Source organism: Macaca mulatta, chromosome 18 (genome assembly GCF_049350105.2).
Source record: "Macaca mulatta isolate MMU2019108-1 chromosome 18, T2T-MMU8v2.0, whole genome shotgun sequence".
NCBI classification, from domain to species: Eukaryota; Metazoa; Chordata; class Mammalia; order Primates; family Cercopithecidae; genus Macaca; species Macaca mulatta.
The window spans coordinates 1,827,832-1,842,991 of NC_133423.1; the positions used below are offsets into that span (position 1 = coordinate 1,827,832).

The 15,160-nt window shown below is 39.5% G+C and overlaps 1 protein-coding gene across 29 annotated transcripts in view; it reads right to left on the reverse strand.

Moving 5' to 3' along the window:
* The window catches only part of ATP9B (ATPase phospholipid transporting 9B (putative)), a 295,624-nt gene that overhangs the window by 230,365 nt on the left and 50,099 nt on the right, over window positions 1–15,160 (reverse strand). For all 29 annotated transcript variants that reach the window (XR_013408181.1, XM_077974850.1, XM_077974843.1 and 26 more), the window contains one exon: window positions 14,555–14,663. Coding sequence is in view for 14 of the 29 variants with exons in the window: in XM_028837950.2 (XP_028693783.1) it covers window positions 14,555–14,663 (109 nt within the window). In the remaining 15 variants the exon portion in view is untranslated. The remainder of the gene's footprint in view (window positions 1–14,554; window positions 14,664–15,160) is intronic.

Genomic DNA, 15,160 nt, shown 5'->3' on the forward strand with positions numbered 1-15,160 from the left:
CAAATATTTCCAGTAAATCTTTCTAGTGATAAATGTTCCCTTCCATCATTCTTCAGAAACATAATAGCATTAAGTGGGTTTTTCCTCATAGAGGAAAAGTATTCATCTCACTTGCTCCCATGAACAAGTTCTATAGGCTCCTCTGAGAAAGATGCAAATGTATATCAAATAACTACATATTCTTTTTTTTTTTTTTTTTGGTTGCTGTTTGAGGCGGAGTTTCACTCTTGTTGCCCAGGCTGGAGTGCAGTGGCGCGATTTCGGCTCACTGCAACCTGCGCCTCCTGGGTTTAGGTGATTCTCCTGCCTCAGTCTCCCGAGTAGCTGGGATTACAAGCGCCCCCCACTACGGTTGGCTAATTTTGTTTTGCATTTTCAGTAGAGACAGGGTTTCGCTATGTTGGCCAGGCTTGTCTTGAACTCCTAACCTCAAGTGATCCACCCGCCTTGGCTTCCCAAAGTCCTGTGATTACAGGTGTAAGCCACCACGCCCAGCCATAACTACCTATTCTTAAGCCAATGCTTCTTAAACATACAACCTGCCCACTAACCCCACTACCAGTCATTAATTTCTGCCTGTGTAAAGAAAATATAACATCATAATTTCCCTAATTCCAAATGAATGAGTTGAAAAAACTAAGGACTGTGTTTATCCCCCAAAAAAATTCCATTCTATGATAATTATTTAAAAGATAATCATATTTGTATCAAAAACTGTAAGTTCCTCAAAACAGACCCTAAGTTAACTGCCAGGCTTTACCAACTGGCTCCTCCATCTCTGTTGACCCCTGCTGTACCTCACCGGGAATCTTGTCCCTCCACTGTAAGGTGCCCTCTATTGACTCGCAGAAGCTCCCAGCACTTGCTCCCTTGGATTAAAATCCCTCCCTTCCCAGAATTAATTACACAGCAAATCTAACCTCTGTGAAGCTTTTAATAACCCACATAAACACCAGTAATACTTTATATACACCTGTAAATAATGTGCTTTAAATGCTATCAATATTTAAGTATCTGAATATCCACTAAATTTCAGATCCTATGATAGGTTTAAAGTGTAACTGAAATATACTTTTACGACATGTAGTTTCTTCTTTCCAAATGCATATCCAAAATTTATCCATATTAAATTAAACTCATGGAGACAGAGATTACCATAGGCAGGGAAGGTTAGTGGGAGCTATTGAGGGAAGCAGGGGTGGTTAATAGGTACCGAAAAATAGAAAGAATGAGTAAGACAGTATTTGCTAGAGCAACAAGGTGACTACAGTCAAAAATACTTGCACATTTTAAAATAACTGAAAGAGTGTAAATAGATTGTTTGTAACACAAAGGATACATGCTTGAGGGGATGGATACCCCATTTACCCTGATGTGATTATTGATTATTCCCCATTGAATGCCTGCATCAAAATATCTCATGTAACCCACAAATATATATACCTACTATGTACTCACAAAAATTTAAAAAATAAAAATAAAATAGAGCCACTGTGGGGAAAATAAGATGATAATAGAGCTGAAAAATTCTTACTGTCCCAGTGATGTAGTAGCCGACATGCCACCACAGCACGAGGAGGGAGTCACGTGTTTGCAGTGACGCTGCTGTAAACCATCCAACACACTGCAGTTGTGTCAAAGCCTAGCACACATGATTATGTACAGAACAGATTGATAATGATAATAAATGACCACATTACTGGTTTGTGGATTTACTATAAAAAGATTAACCCATTTTAAAATCAAAGGAATTTACAACCATTCTAGTCCTAAGTAGTTAAAATGAGTCCATGTCATAATGGATTAAAGCACGAAGCAAAGTAAGACCTACTAAACACAAATACTAGCAACTAAGGATAAAAATGTATTTATATTCAAACAAACACACACAAGGTATAAGATTGGTAGATAAGTAACTTTTTTTTACTATTTTCTGTCACCCAGTTTGTAGTGGCACAGTCACGGCTCGCTGCAGCCTCAACCTCCCTGGCTCAGGTGATCCTCCCACCTCAGCCTACAGGTACGCACCACCACACTCGGCTAATTTTTGTATTTTTTGTAGAGATGAGACTTCACCATGTTCTCAGACTGGTCTCAAACTTCTGAGCTCAAGCAATCCACCCACATCAGCCTTCCAAAGAGCTATGAATATGGGCATGAGCCACCACACCCAGGCAATACTGATTTTTTTTTTAATGCAAGAACAACAATAATGAACAGAAGGTTCTAATACTTCTAGTAATTAATCATTAAATCTTAATATCCATCCATTAAAGTGAAATATAGTATAACTTACTTTTCTCTATAAACAAATTTAGTTGAGATGATAGTTTACCACCTCACATTTAAACTAAATAAATAAGCTGATCAAAGTAAACAAAACTTAGATCTCTAAGACCTTCAACTGCAACAGCAGGTAGTCTCATTGCCAAATTACTCACATCCACGTGTCTCCGTAGAGTTTGAGGCATATTGTTTAAGGACGTAAACAGGATGTGCCAAAGCCCTAAGCAGGTACACAACAAACATTTTGTGATGAAGTGGCTGAGTGAACAAACTAGGATTCCTCTCCATTCCGCTTGCAAAGGTGATCTGAAATGTAAGTCAAAAACACTGAGGTCCAGGCCTGAGCCTGCTCATGTAAAACTGTGTCACTTGAGTGTATTAGTTTCTTTGCAGGCCACAACATCCACATATTTCATATAAATGTTCCCAATAATAATTCCATGAAACCGAGTTGAACAAAATTACTGTTATCTTCTAGCTAATTCTAAAATTTCTTACCTAATAAAATAAATACTGGTAAAAATTCTAGTTTAACAAAAAGTTACAATTTATCTTATGATGTAGATGGCATTACTACTCTAGGCTGTAAAACACTCCACAAAAGCAAATTCAAATGGATGAAATCCTAAAATGTATTAAAGCACTCAGAACATACTTCAAGAAAGAAGTACAGGAAACCCCCACAAAATCTGAAGACAGTACTTAACCCATTTCCTCAACACCTACTACATTCCAGTTCCTACTGCAGGCGCATGTACTACACTAGTGACAACGGCACACGTTTAAAGGGTGTATGGCATGCTGAAATGTAGCAGGTGCTATGGAAAGATGAGGGCAGAGCACACGGCACAGGATGCTGGCGGAGGGCAAAGGTGGGCATTTGTGACTGTGGCAGGGTTAGGAGAGGACTCCTAGAAAAGGAGGCACTGGAGCCAGGAGTCAGGAAACAGTGGGGAGGCCACGAACAGGTGTCTAAGACAGAGCATGCAGGCTGAAGGAAGGGCCAGAGCAGAGCTCCTGAAAGATAACATGCCTGGATGCTGAGAAAAAGTGAGTGTCCAGAAAGGAAGGCAGTGACAGGGGGATATCCAAAAGGAACAGAGAATGCCCATGTTCACAAAGTGCCCTTCCAGCCAGACTGGAGAAGCCCATGACTCACAGACCACGTGTGGCCTCACGCTGGGGAATAACCAAGCCCATGGAGCATGCCCCAGATCTGTCCAATGATGTAACAAAGCAAGGCCTATCCAAGTAGCTGAACAGCATCCCACAACAATACTCAACAGTATGTGCAGGAATATAAAGATATCCACCACCCAAAAAGGTAAAATTCACAATGTCTGACATCCAATAAAAAATTAATAGGCATGCAAAGAAGCAAGAAGAGATGACCCACAGGAGGAGAAAAACCATTCAATCAAAACTGACCCACAACGGACACAAATGTTAAAATTAGCAGACACGGACATGAAAACAGCTATGAAAACTGTATTCCAATGATCAGAAAGTTAAGAGACATGAAAGATACAAAAAAGACCCAAATCAAACTTCCAGACACAAAAACAACAACGCTTGAGATAAAAAAACACAACAAATGAAATTAACAGTATGATATGGTTTGGCTGTGTCTCCACCCAACTCTCATCTTGAATTGTAGTTGTCAGAGGGAGCCGGGGGGCGGTAAATGAATCATGGGGCGGTTACCCTCATGCTGTTCTCATGATAGTCAGTGTGTTCTGATGGTTTTGTAAGTGGCTTTTCCCCTCTTTGCACGGCACTTCTCCTTGCCGCCACCACGTGAAGAAGGACGTGTTTGCTTCTCCTTCATCTATGGTTCTAAGTTTCCTAAGGCCTCCCCCAGCCATGCTGAGCTGTGAGTCAATTAAACCTCTTTCCTTATAAATTACTTGGTCTTGGGTATGTCTTTATTAGCAGCATGAGAACAGACTAACACACAATAGAACAGACATTCTGGAAGGAAAGAATAGTGAATCTGAATAACAGCAATAGAACTGTGCAAAATAAAACAGAAAAAAGAATTTAAAAGAAAAATTTAAAAACATCAATGAGTGTCACTACCTCGAACAGTCTAACACAGGTATAACTGGAAACCTTGACACTGGAGAGTGAAGAAAAAAATATTTGAAGAAATAAAGGCTAAACACTTTCCATATTTAATGAAGCTTACATCCCACAGATTCAAAAAGTTAAATGAATCCCAAGCATAAAAACATAAAGAAAATTACACGTAGGCACATCATAAACAAATCGCTCAAAACTATTAACAAAATCTTCAAAGCAGAGATAAAAGACAACTAACCCGCAAAAAACAACAAAACACTGCTGAGAAAAAAATTTTAAAAGGAAAGATGCATTTCACACATGGGTCAAAAGATTAAATATTATTTAAATGTCAGTTCTCTGCCAAATGGATTTACAGATCCAAAGAAATCCCATTCAAAACTGGAGAGAGCTTTTTTGTAGAAATTGGCAAGCCGATTATAAAAGTCATAGGCCTACAACTAACAAAAACAACTCCAAAAATGAAGAACAAAGGTTGAGGGCTTGATTTCAAAAATTATGAGAAAGCAACAGTAACCAAAAGAGCATGATGTTTACAGACAGACAAACAGATCAGTGGAGCAGAAAGAGCGTCCAGAGATAAACTCACATGAAGAGTTCAAACGCAATGCAGTAGAAAAAGGATCACTTTTTCAAAAAACTACTGACAACGACTGAATGTCCACATGCAAAAAAAACCACCTATATTCTGCACAGTAGACAAAAATAGGCTCAAAATGGATATTCATAAGTATAATTCCTAAAACTAAAAAACTTCTAGAAGAAAACAGGAGCAACAGTGGAAACATTTGTAAACGTGGGTTAGGTAAAGAGTTCTTAGAAAAACAAAAGCACAATCATAAATAAAATTGACCAACTGGACTTCTTCAAATAGAAGATTGAAGGGGCTAGGAACGGTAGAAAGGATGCAAAGTCAATAAACTGGAGGTTGAAAAATAACTGGAGTCCAGGCACGAAAGAGAATGAGCTAGAGAGAGCGGCCTAACTGCAGGTGGAGTGGCACTAAGGCTACAGGAGCCAAAACTAGGGCCACCAAAGGGTCTGTTTAGGACGTGGGCCCTCAGAATAGAGCCACAGTCTGAGAGCGGGAAGGTACCTTCAGAGAGGAATCCATAGATACAAAAGCTTCAGGTTATGAAGGAAAAAAAGAACGTGAATTCTGGAAACCCAGTGAAAAAAGACCAAGGGTAATAATAAAGATACACACTATCCCATGGTGATTAAAATGGAGAATCTGAAGGATGACTTGGAGTCTGGGGCTTTTCGTGTTAACATAAAACATAAAATTCATCTTGAGATCAGTCCTGGTGCACACAAGGCCCACACTGTGCTCAGGCAGAGAGGCACAGGTTCAGGGGAGGCAGCTCATATTCTGAGTCCTTGGACAAGAAACCTGGTTAAGTCTCAAAGGTTTGGAGAAGAACTCTGCTAACTTTAAACATGGTTTCGAAACAACTGCTGAGCATTTGTGGGGAAAAAAAAGAAAAGAAAGGTCCCTTCTCCACATAGTATACATCTTAAGTGTAAAATTATGAATGCAGTAAAACTTAACTACAAAAAATGAAAATCCAGAAACACTTTATGAAAACACAATGCTCATTTATATTGGGAACGAATAGACTTTCTAAGATTAAAGTAAAAATCACAAAAGATCAGGAGATTTAAATTATAAAAATTATATATTACATCCAAGAAAAATGATTTTTAAAAAATAAGTCAAGGTAAAAATATTTGCTACATGTGACAAAGGCAAATTCCTTTTAGTAGAAAAATTGTAATAAGGTAAAAATGTAATAAGGTAAAAATAGAAACAAAAGGTATTAAGTAATTTATAAAAGATCACAAATGAACAATGAAATTTTTTCTAATAAGGTAAAAACAGAAACAAAAGGTATTAAATAAGTAATTTATAAAAGATCACAAATGAACAATGACTTTTTTTTAACTGGAGTGAGTGGGTAAGGGTGTCAGAAGGACATTTGTGGGCACAACGGAAACGCAAACTGGTGCCACCTCACAGGGCAGCCCCCCGGCCTTAGACCAGACTCAGCACTTTCATCTGGATCTGGAACTTTCTTCTTCCTTGACTCCCTCCGTTTACTGAGTGCTCACCACGTGCCAATGACTCTACTTACTCCGGGGGAAACCAGAACCCCATGCTCATGAAACTGAGAGTCCAGGAATTGAAGTAGTCTTCAGAGTAATGCCACTTCCCACAGGGAGGTACAGGCGCCATGGGATGTATGTGTGGGTTGGGGTGGGGAGTAACATTTGAAGAAATCGAGGCAGACCTCTCTAAGATAATCTTTTAATAAAACCTGAAGTTTTGAGTAGGAAGTGGCCAAACAGTACAGGACAGAACAAGAACCCCCAGACAGAGTGGCTATTACTTTAAACGCCAGTCTCTAAGAGGGAGAAGGAGAGGCCTATTCAAGGAACTAAAGGAAAAACCAGTGCAACCACCCTTCAGAAATCACAGAAGGAGCTGGAGCAGGCAGCCAGGGCCAGGCCACAGGGAGTTGGAGAGTCACATGAGACTCAAGGGTTCTAAGCCATAAAATGGCATCAGATTCACTTTTTGAAAATACTTTTTACTTTGAAAAGAAAGGGCTACTGCCAAGGAAAGATGGAACAGTATCAGCAGTGAGGAGTCCATTTTCCACTTCAGGCAGAAGAGACAGCTGGAGCCAGAGCTGGAGCCAGGCCAGGAGCTGTAGGCCCACCGGTCAAGTCCCATCAGCCAGGCCCAGCTAAGGACTGTTCAAGGGCTGCGTGGGGGGCAGACCTCAGTCGGCTTTAGTGACTAAGAAGTATCTCCCTGGTTAGAAGCACTGGTTAGACCTGGAGGTGGCACACACATATCAAGTGAAAAGGAAGGATGGAAAGACTTGTAGTCGACATATCATTAAGAAATGAATTCATGCAGACCCTCTAAGGGTGACCTGAGAAAAAACAGTGGTAATGAGTTTATATATCTACTTGAGTGTGTGTATATGTATGTTTACAACCACTCCTCAGTCTACGTGGCCATGCCTGAGTATATCTACCCACTTGAGTGTGTGTGTTTGTGTGTGTGTGTTTATAACCACTCCTGAGTCTATATGGCCATGTCTGAGTATATCTACCTTGGTCCAGCCACAGAGAACTAAAAATATGAGATAATAAATGGAAAGTGCTCGTGAAATATCATTACATAGCAGACATACAGGTTGGTGCAAAAGTCATTGCAGTTTTTGCTATTACTTCCAATGACAAAATTACTTGGTGCAACTATTTTTGCACCAATCTAATACCATGATGTATACCGAATGTTCCTAAATGAAATACTGGGATGGATTCTTTTCAAACGCTGCTCAGATGTTAGACCACGGAAACAAAAATGATTTAAGTATACTTCAAGAAAGGCCAGGCATAGTGGCTCACACCTGGAATCCCAGCACTCTGAGAGGCTGAGGAGGGTGGATTACTTGAGGCCAGGAGTTTGAGACCAACCTGGCCAACATGGTGAAACCCTGTCTCTACTAAAAACAAAACAAAACAAAACAAAACAAAACAAAAACAAGCAGCCATAAACAAGAAGAAAGTAAAGTAACAGCAACATACATAGAAAATTCCTACACCCAAAAAAGTATAAGAAAATAAAACACAAGATAACTCAAAATAATTCTAGTGTGACTGTGATAATATATTGGTTAAAATATTTTCTGTTTCCAAACAAAGCAATTTAGAAGTGGCTTTCCTTTTCAAAAGAAAAAAGTAACAGAGAACATTCCTCCAGTTTACTTCTATAAGTGTATGCTTGAGAACTCCAAAACAACACACTCCAAATGCTGTAAATACGGTTCAGCAAACCACAGAAAGGCACACAAGGAGGCTGCCATCAATGCCATTCAAAGAGGTAACTGTGAAATACTGGAAACTGAGGAGGAGGTTAACAGCAAACATTCTTAACGAAAAAATAAATTCTAAACTGTGCTCAATAATAAGCCTAAACGGATGCATTTTTTAACACTACCGGTTTTACTCATCAAACATCTGTATCAGAACCACCAGCCATAAAGCAGTGTGCCACAGCTGAAAAAACAGTGGATTGGAGTCAGATGATCTAGGTTCAAGCACCAGCTCTACCTAAAACTACTGTGACTCAGGGCAAACAGTTCACAAACCGCAGGTTTCTCATCTAGAACTTGGAAAGCACATCAACTCCCCTTTGGACGGTGCTGGATAAGAGAACTAGGACTCTAAATGTTATCTGACACACACAAGGAAGTCAAAAAGCAGCTGTCGTTATTATTATTGACATGTGAAACTTCCACTTCTTAGATGACCAGCAATGATGGCTTTTTCAAATGGTAAATTTTCATGTACATTTGAAATAAACATACTGAAAATTATTTTTAAAGTACTTGAAGTTCAAGTATCACAGACGTACAAAAGACGTAACAGCAGAATGTCTTCTTGAACATTTTATGCCATTTTGGGGTGAAACTAACATAACATAAAAAGCCGTTTTACAGTGTATCATTCAGTGGCATTGACTGTATTCACGATGTTGTGCGACCAACTCTATCAAGTCCCAAAACATTTCCATCACCAAAACACGAAACCCAATGCCCGTTAGGCAGACGCTTCGTGCTCCCTTCTTCCGCTCGTCCATGGCCACCTCCAATCTGCAGTCTATCTCTACTAATTTACCAATTGTGGATATTTCATATAGATGAAGTCACAAGGTATGGGACCTTTTGCTTCTGGCTTCTTCCACATAGCATAATGTTTTTGAGGTTCATCCAGGTTGTAGCATGTAGCAACCCTTCATGATTTCTCAATTTGCTATCCATCCGTTTATCCGCTCATCTTTTAGTGAACATCCGGGGTATTATCACGTTTTGGTTATTGTAAATAGTGAATAAACACTAAATAAACACTGGGTCCCTGCTTTAAATTCTTTTAAACCATTTGAGAAACTGAAAGTGTGTTTTCCGCAGCTGCTGAACCACTTTGTTCCCACAAGCAATGTGCAAACATTCCAATTTCTCCAGATCCTCTTTCGCACACGATATTCTTTATTTTCAAAATTATAGCCAACCCAGTGGTGTATGGTGATGCCTCATACAGATTTGTACTTCCCTATGGTCTAAGGCTGTTGACTGACTTATCATTTCACATGCATGTTGGCCATCTGTATATCTTCTTCGGAGAACTGTCCGTTCAGGTCGTTTGTCTATTTTCTAATTGGATTATCTTTCTGATGTTGAAATTGTAAGAGTTATTCATGTATCCTGGATACTGGATCCTTATCAGATATACAATTTTCTCTCATTCTTTCTTTTTACATTTTTGATAATGCCCTTAGATGCACGAAAGTGTATTAGCTTTTGTTTATCTGTGAATGTCTTAACAACTTCTTTTTGGCTTTTTTTTTGAGACGGAGTCTTGCTCTTTCACCCAGGCTAGAGTGCAGTGGCATGATCTCAGCTCATTGCAACCTCTGCCTCCCAGGTTCAAGCGATTCTCCTGCCTCAGCCTCCTGACTAACTGGGATTACAGGTGCATACCACCATGCCCAGCTAATTTTTGTATTTTTAGTACAGAGTTTCACCACATTGGCCAGGCTGGTCTCGAACTCAGGTGATCCACCTGCCTCGGCCTCCCAAAGTGCTGAGATTACAGGCATGAGCCACCAGGCCCAGAAAACTTCTTCATTTCTGAATGACAGTTTTACCAGATACAGAATTCTTAGTTGACAGGTTTTTTTTGCTCCTCTCTCACCATTTTTAAAATGTCACCCCAATGCCTTCAGACCCCCATGGCTTCTGATAAATCCTACTGAGGGTCCCTTGTGTGTGACCAGTTACTTCTCTCTCTCTCTGCTTTCAGGGTGTCCTCTTAGTCTGTGGGTGTCAGCTGCTTGGTTATGTATCTCATTATGGATTTTTCTCCTGTTATCCTTCATGGGCTTTGCTGCACTTCCTCAATGTACAGATCAATGTCTTTTATCAAATTTAGAAAGTTTTTGGCCATTATCCCTTCATATATTTTCTCTGTCCTCTTTCTCCTCACCTTCTTGCATCTCCATCATGTGTATCTGGTATGCTTGATGCTATCCCACAGGTCTCTTAAGAGCTGCTCTTTTTTTTTTTTTTTCCATTCTTTCTGCTCCTCAAACTGGGTAAGTACAATTGACCTAGGCTTAAGTTCACTGATTCTCTAGTGTGCTCAATTCCGTTACTGAAACCCTCTAGTGTTTCTTTCCACCTACTATACTTGTCAGTGCCAGAATTTGTTTGCTTCCTTTAGATAATCCTCTACTTGTTCTTACATCATTCTCCTGATATCTTTTAAGCAATATCCCCATGATTTCCTTGAGCACCTTGGCACACTTAAGTCAGCTGATTTAAACTTTTTGTCTCCTAAGTCTGATGTCTGGCTTTCCTCAGGGGCAGCTACTATTACCTTCTTCTGGGAGTGGGCCACATTTTGTTTTGTTGCATACTTTGTAATGTTTTTTGTAGAAAACTGAACACACACCGGGCACAGTGGCTCACACCTATAATCACAGCACTTTGGGAGGCCAAGGCAAGTGGATCACCTGAGGTCAGGAGTTCGAGACCAGCCTGGCCAACATGGTGAAACCCCATCTCTACAAAATACAAAAAATAGCCAGGCATCGTGGCACATGCCTGTAATTCCAGCTACTCGGGAGGCTGAGGCAGGAGAATCACTTGAAGCCGGGGGGGCAGAGATTGCACTGAGCTGAGATCGTACCATTGCACTCCAGCCTGGGCGACAGAGCAAGACTCTGTCTAAAAAAAGAAAAAAAAAAGAAAACTGGACATGTATTATAACCGGGTAATTCTTGAAATTAGCTATTTCTCCCTCTTCTTGGTTGATTTTATTGTTACATGCTGTAGCTGTGTTCGTCTACTGATTTTTCTACACTATTTTTGTAAAGTGTGTATTCTTTATCATGGATGGTCTCTAAAGTCTCTCTTCCATTCTTATATTCAGACAGTGTTCTGACAAAGATTCCCTTCAATATGAAGAGAGAAAAAGGAGGGGCAGGGGAGGAGGAAACAAACCCAAACAAAACCTGTCCTGGGCTTTGCAGCCTGGCTCTGTGCTGCAGCCTCACGCAGGATTTAGCCAGGCCATTAACAACTCTGCTGCATCCTTCCCCTCCTACTTGCACTGAGCCTAGAAACCAGCCAGAGGGAAAGACTTTAGATCTGAGCGTGCCTCCAGTTCTTGGCTTGCATGTCACTTTCAAACTTCCCAGCAGCACAGGGGAATTTCTGAATGCTCAAATTTCCCAAAGAGACTCCCTCCCCAGCTTCTTCTGCCTGGCACTTGACACTCTACTGTCTGGCTTGACTGTCATCTTTTGCCCTAGGCTACTACAGGCTGTTCATTAGCCTTGCATATGTTTGAGAAATCCCGCTACATTTCTGCTTTTCTGTCCTGAGTTCAAGTTAGGTGAAAAAAGACAAGCACCTAGCATCAACCCTCCAAGCAGTCCCCCAACTGGTTAGACGCAGAAACAATTCTTTTGGAATAAGCTGCAAACAGCGAACATGGGCCATCATCTTCAAGACTAGTGCCCTGTTACAGGATTGGGAGAAGGTGTTGAGATCAAGGCAATTGTGGGGGAAAATCTTTCCAACTGTTTCTAGGTTGACTTTTTCTGGAAGCAGCAATTTCCTGGGTGCTGTAAACCTTTGACTTTTCTAGAGCTCTGAAGTAGTTAGTTCTAACAGTTTCTGCCTGATTTTCAATGTTTCTGTGGAAGGGCAGACATATGGAGCTGCCAACTCTGCCATTTCACTGCCATCACCTCTAGTTATTTCTGAATGATACAATTAATACACCAGAAAAACATCTCTGCCTAGCCCCTCCGTTACAACAATTTTAAAAATAAGATAGATCTATATTATATTCTTACAAAGACAATGCAAAGTTATACATAATTTACCAGGCCATTTGGGGGTTTTTTCCTCCAATACTAAGGCCTACCTTCTTCATCCTTCCTCCACCATGCCACCATTCAAGCATCAAAGAGTTTTAATAATTTTTCAACTCCATGGAGAAAAAACATTGTTTCCAACAGATCATACTAGGACAACCTGATATTCATACAAAAGAATATGGACCCACACCTTACCCCATACACAAAATGAATTAAACAACCCAGTTAAAAAGTTGGCAAAAGGGATGGGCGTGGCTCACACCTGTAATCCCAGCCCGAGGCGGGTGGATCACGAGGTCAGGAGTTCAAGACCAGTCTGGCCAACATAGTGAAACCCGTATCTACTAAAAATACAAAACGTCAGCCAGGCGCAGTGGCAGGCACCTGTAAACCCAGTTACTCGGGAGGCTGAGGCAGGAGGATTGCTTGAACCTGGGAGGCGGAGGCTGCAGTGAACGGAGATCGTGCCACTACCCTCCAGCCTGGGCGACAGAGCAAGACTCCGTCTCAAAAAAAGAAAAAAAAAAAAAAAAACTCGGCAAAGGATCTGAGCAGTTATTTACCCAGAAAAGATATACAAACAGCTAATCAGCTAATAAGCAAATGCAAAGATGCTCAACATCATTAATCATTAGGAACATACAAACCCAAACCACGACGAGATACTACTTCACACCCACTCTAATCAAAAAGCAGTGGCTACAATAAAAAAAGGCAGAGAGTAATGTACAGGTGAGGATGTGGGAAAACTGGAACCCTCATCCATTGCTGGTAGGGATGTAAAATGGTGTGGCCAATTAGGAAAGCAGGTTGACAATTCTTTAAAACGCTAACCATAGAGTTACCAAATAATCCAGCAATTTCACTCCTAGGTATATATCCAAAATAAATGAAAACAATTTTCACACAAAAGCTTGTACACAAATGTCCATAGCTGCATTATTCACAACAGTCACAAAGTAGAAACAACCCCAAATGTCTATCCACTAATGAATGGATACACAAAACGTGCTCTATCATACATTGGAATATTACTGAGCAGCAAAAGGAAATAAAGTACTGATGAAAGTTACTACCAGATGAACCTTGAAAACATGCCCAGTGAAAGTAGTTGGTGACAAAGGGCCACATGTTGCATAATTCCATTGATATGAAATGTGCAGAGTGGGCAAAACCACAGAGACAAAAAAGGAGAACAGTGGCTGCCTGGAGCTGGGGTAGGGTGGTGAGGGAAACAGAGAATGACTACTGCCTTCTAATGTATTCAGAGCTCCTTCTGAGAATGTCAAAAGTGTGCTAAACTTAAATGACGGTGATGGTGATGGCTGCACAACTTTATGAATATACCAAAAAACACTGAATTGTATACTTTACATGGATAAATTTTATGTTACGTGAAATACAGCCCAATAAGGTGTTAAAAGTAAGTCATTTTTGAAGGTACTATCTCAAGTTAAATAATTCATTGTAAATGTCCTCTTACAAACAGAAGATAAAAATCCACTGTAAACTTTTTAAACAGACTTGGGGGTTATTATGAATACCCATTCTGTTTTTGAGCGTCTCCCTTATTCCCAAGGTTTTCAGTCACTTTTTTACTGTCTCATGCCTACCTGTAATCATTTTCCTCCCTCTCTTCTTAATACATTGCTTCTTTTACTACTATGGACTGAAAAATCATAAACAAGCGCTTGAAAGATGTAAGTGAAGCAAGAGTTAAGGCCCTGAATGAAGGTGAAGGAGAAACGTGCATGCATCAGTTACCATCTCGGATCACGATATTTATTTCTGTTGTTCAAAGGCCTCTGTACTTAAGAATAGGTTAATGCCATGGTATAGACGTTTGACCTTTATGAGTGTGTTTAAAATATAATACCAAGACAGATTTTAGATAAAGTGACATTATGCCTCTCAGACAATATGTATATACCAATAGGGCACATTATATGATTATTAATAATATATGTACATGCCTGTGTGGTTGTGTGTGCGTTTGTATATATGTGTGCACAACATACATCCAAACATCTAGAGAATGAACAAAAGTCTACCCTAAAATTGCATGCACTATACATTATAAGGAAATTAATTAGATATCATACACAATCACATAATACTATTTCCAGTAATAGAATTAAAATGTTTTCATACATTTGTTATGTTAACTCTAAAATGATAATTACAGTAAGCAAACGCTAAGCACGATTAAAGCGTCTTGCTGACCTCTTACTGTAAGCTTGCTATATAGCTGTGAATTCACCTCCTTGTCACGCTGAAAACGCCGAAATTCATCGATTGCTTCCCGTGTCATAGTCACAGCCAAGACAAATCCCTATAAAACAAAATAAGGTATTTTTAGAAAACTGAACTTTAACAAAAAAGAGAAAATTATTTGTTACTTGGTTTAACTTTTTTCCTTCCATTTATATTACTCTCTAAAACATAAAATAAATGAAAATCAAAAATGTCAAAAAGTAACAATGAAATATTACAAAAGGATTCACTGTAAAAGGCTTACAACTCTTAGTATACTCCCAAAATTTTTAATTCACCTCCTAATATATACTTCAAGCTAAATGTCAGAAAATACCTAGTAACCCAAAGAAAAAGAAATTAACAATCTTTGATAAACCCACAAATTACATTTAGAATACCTGGGCATTCAAATACAAAATTTACAATCACTGACATAAAAATCTTATACTTAATTTCTGCACTTAAATTTTTCTTACAGAATAAAAGTATTTAGGAACACAAAACAATTCCCAGATAGATAATCACACATCAATTTTCTTACATAGTGCATTATTATATAACTCCAGTAGAATG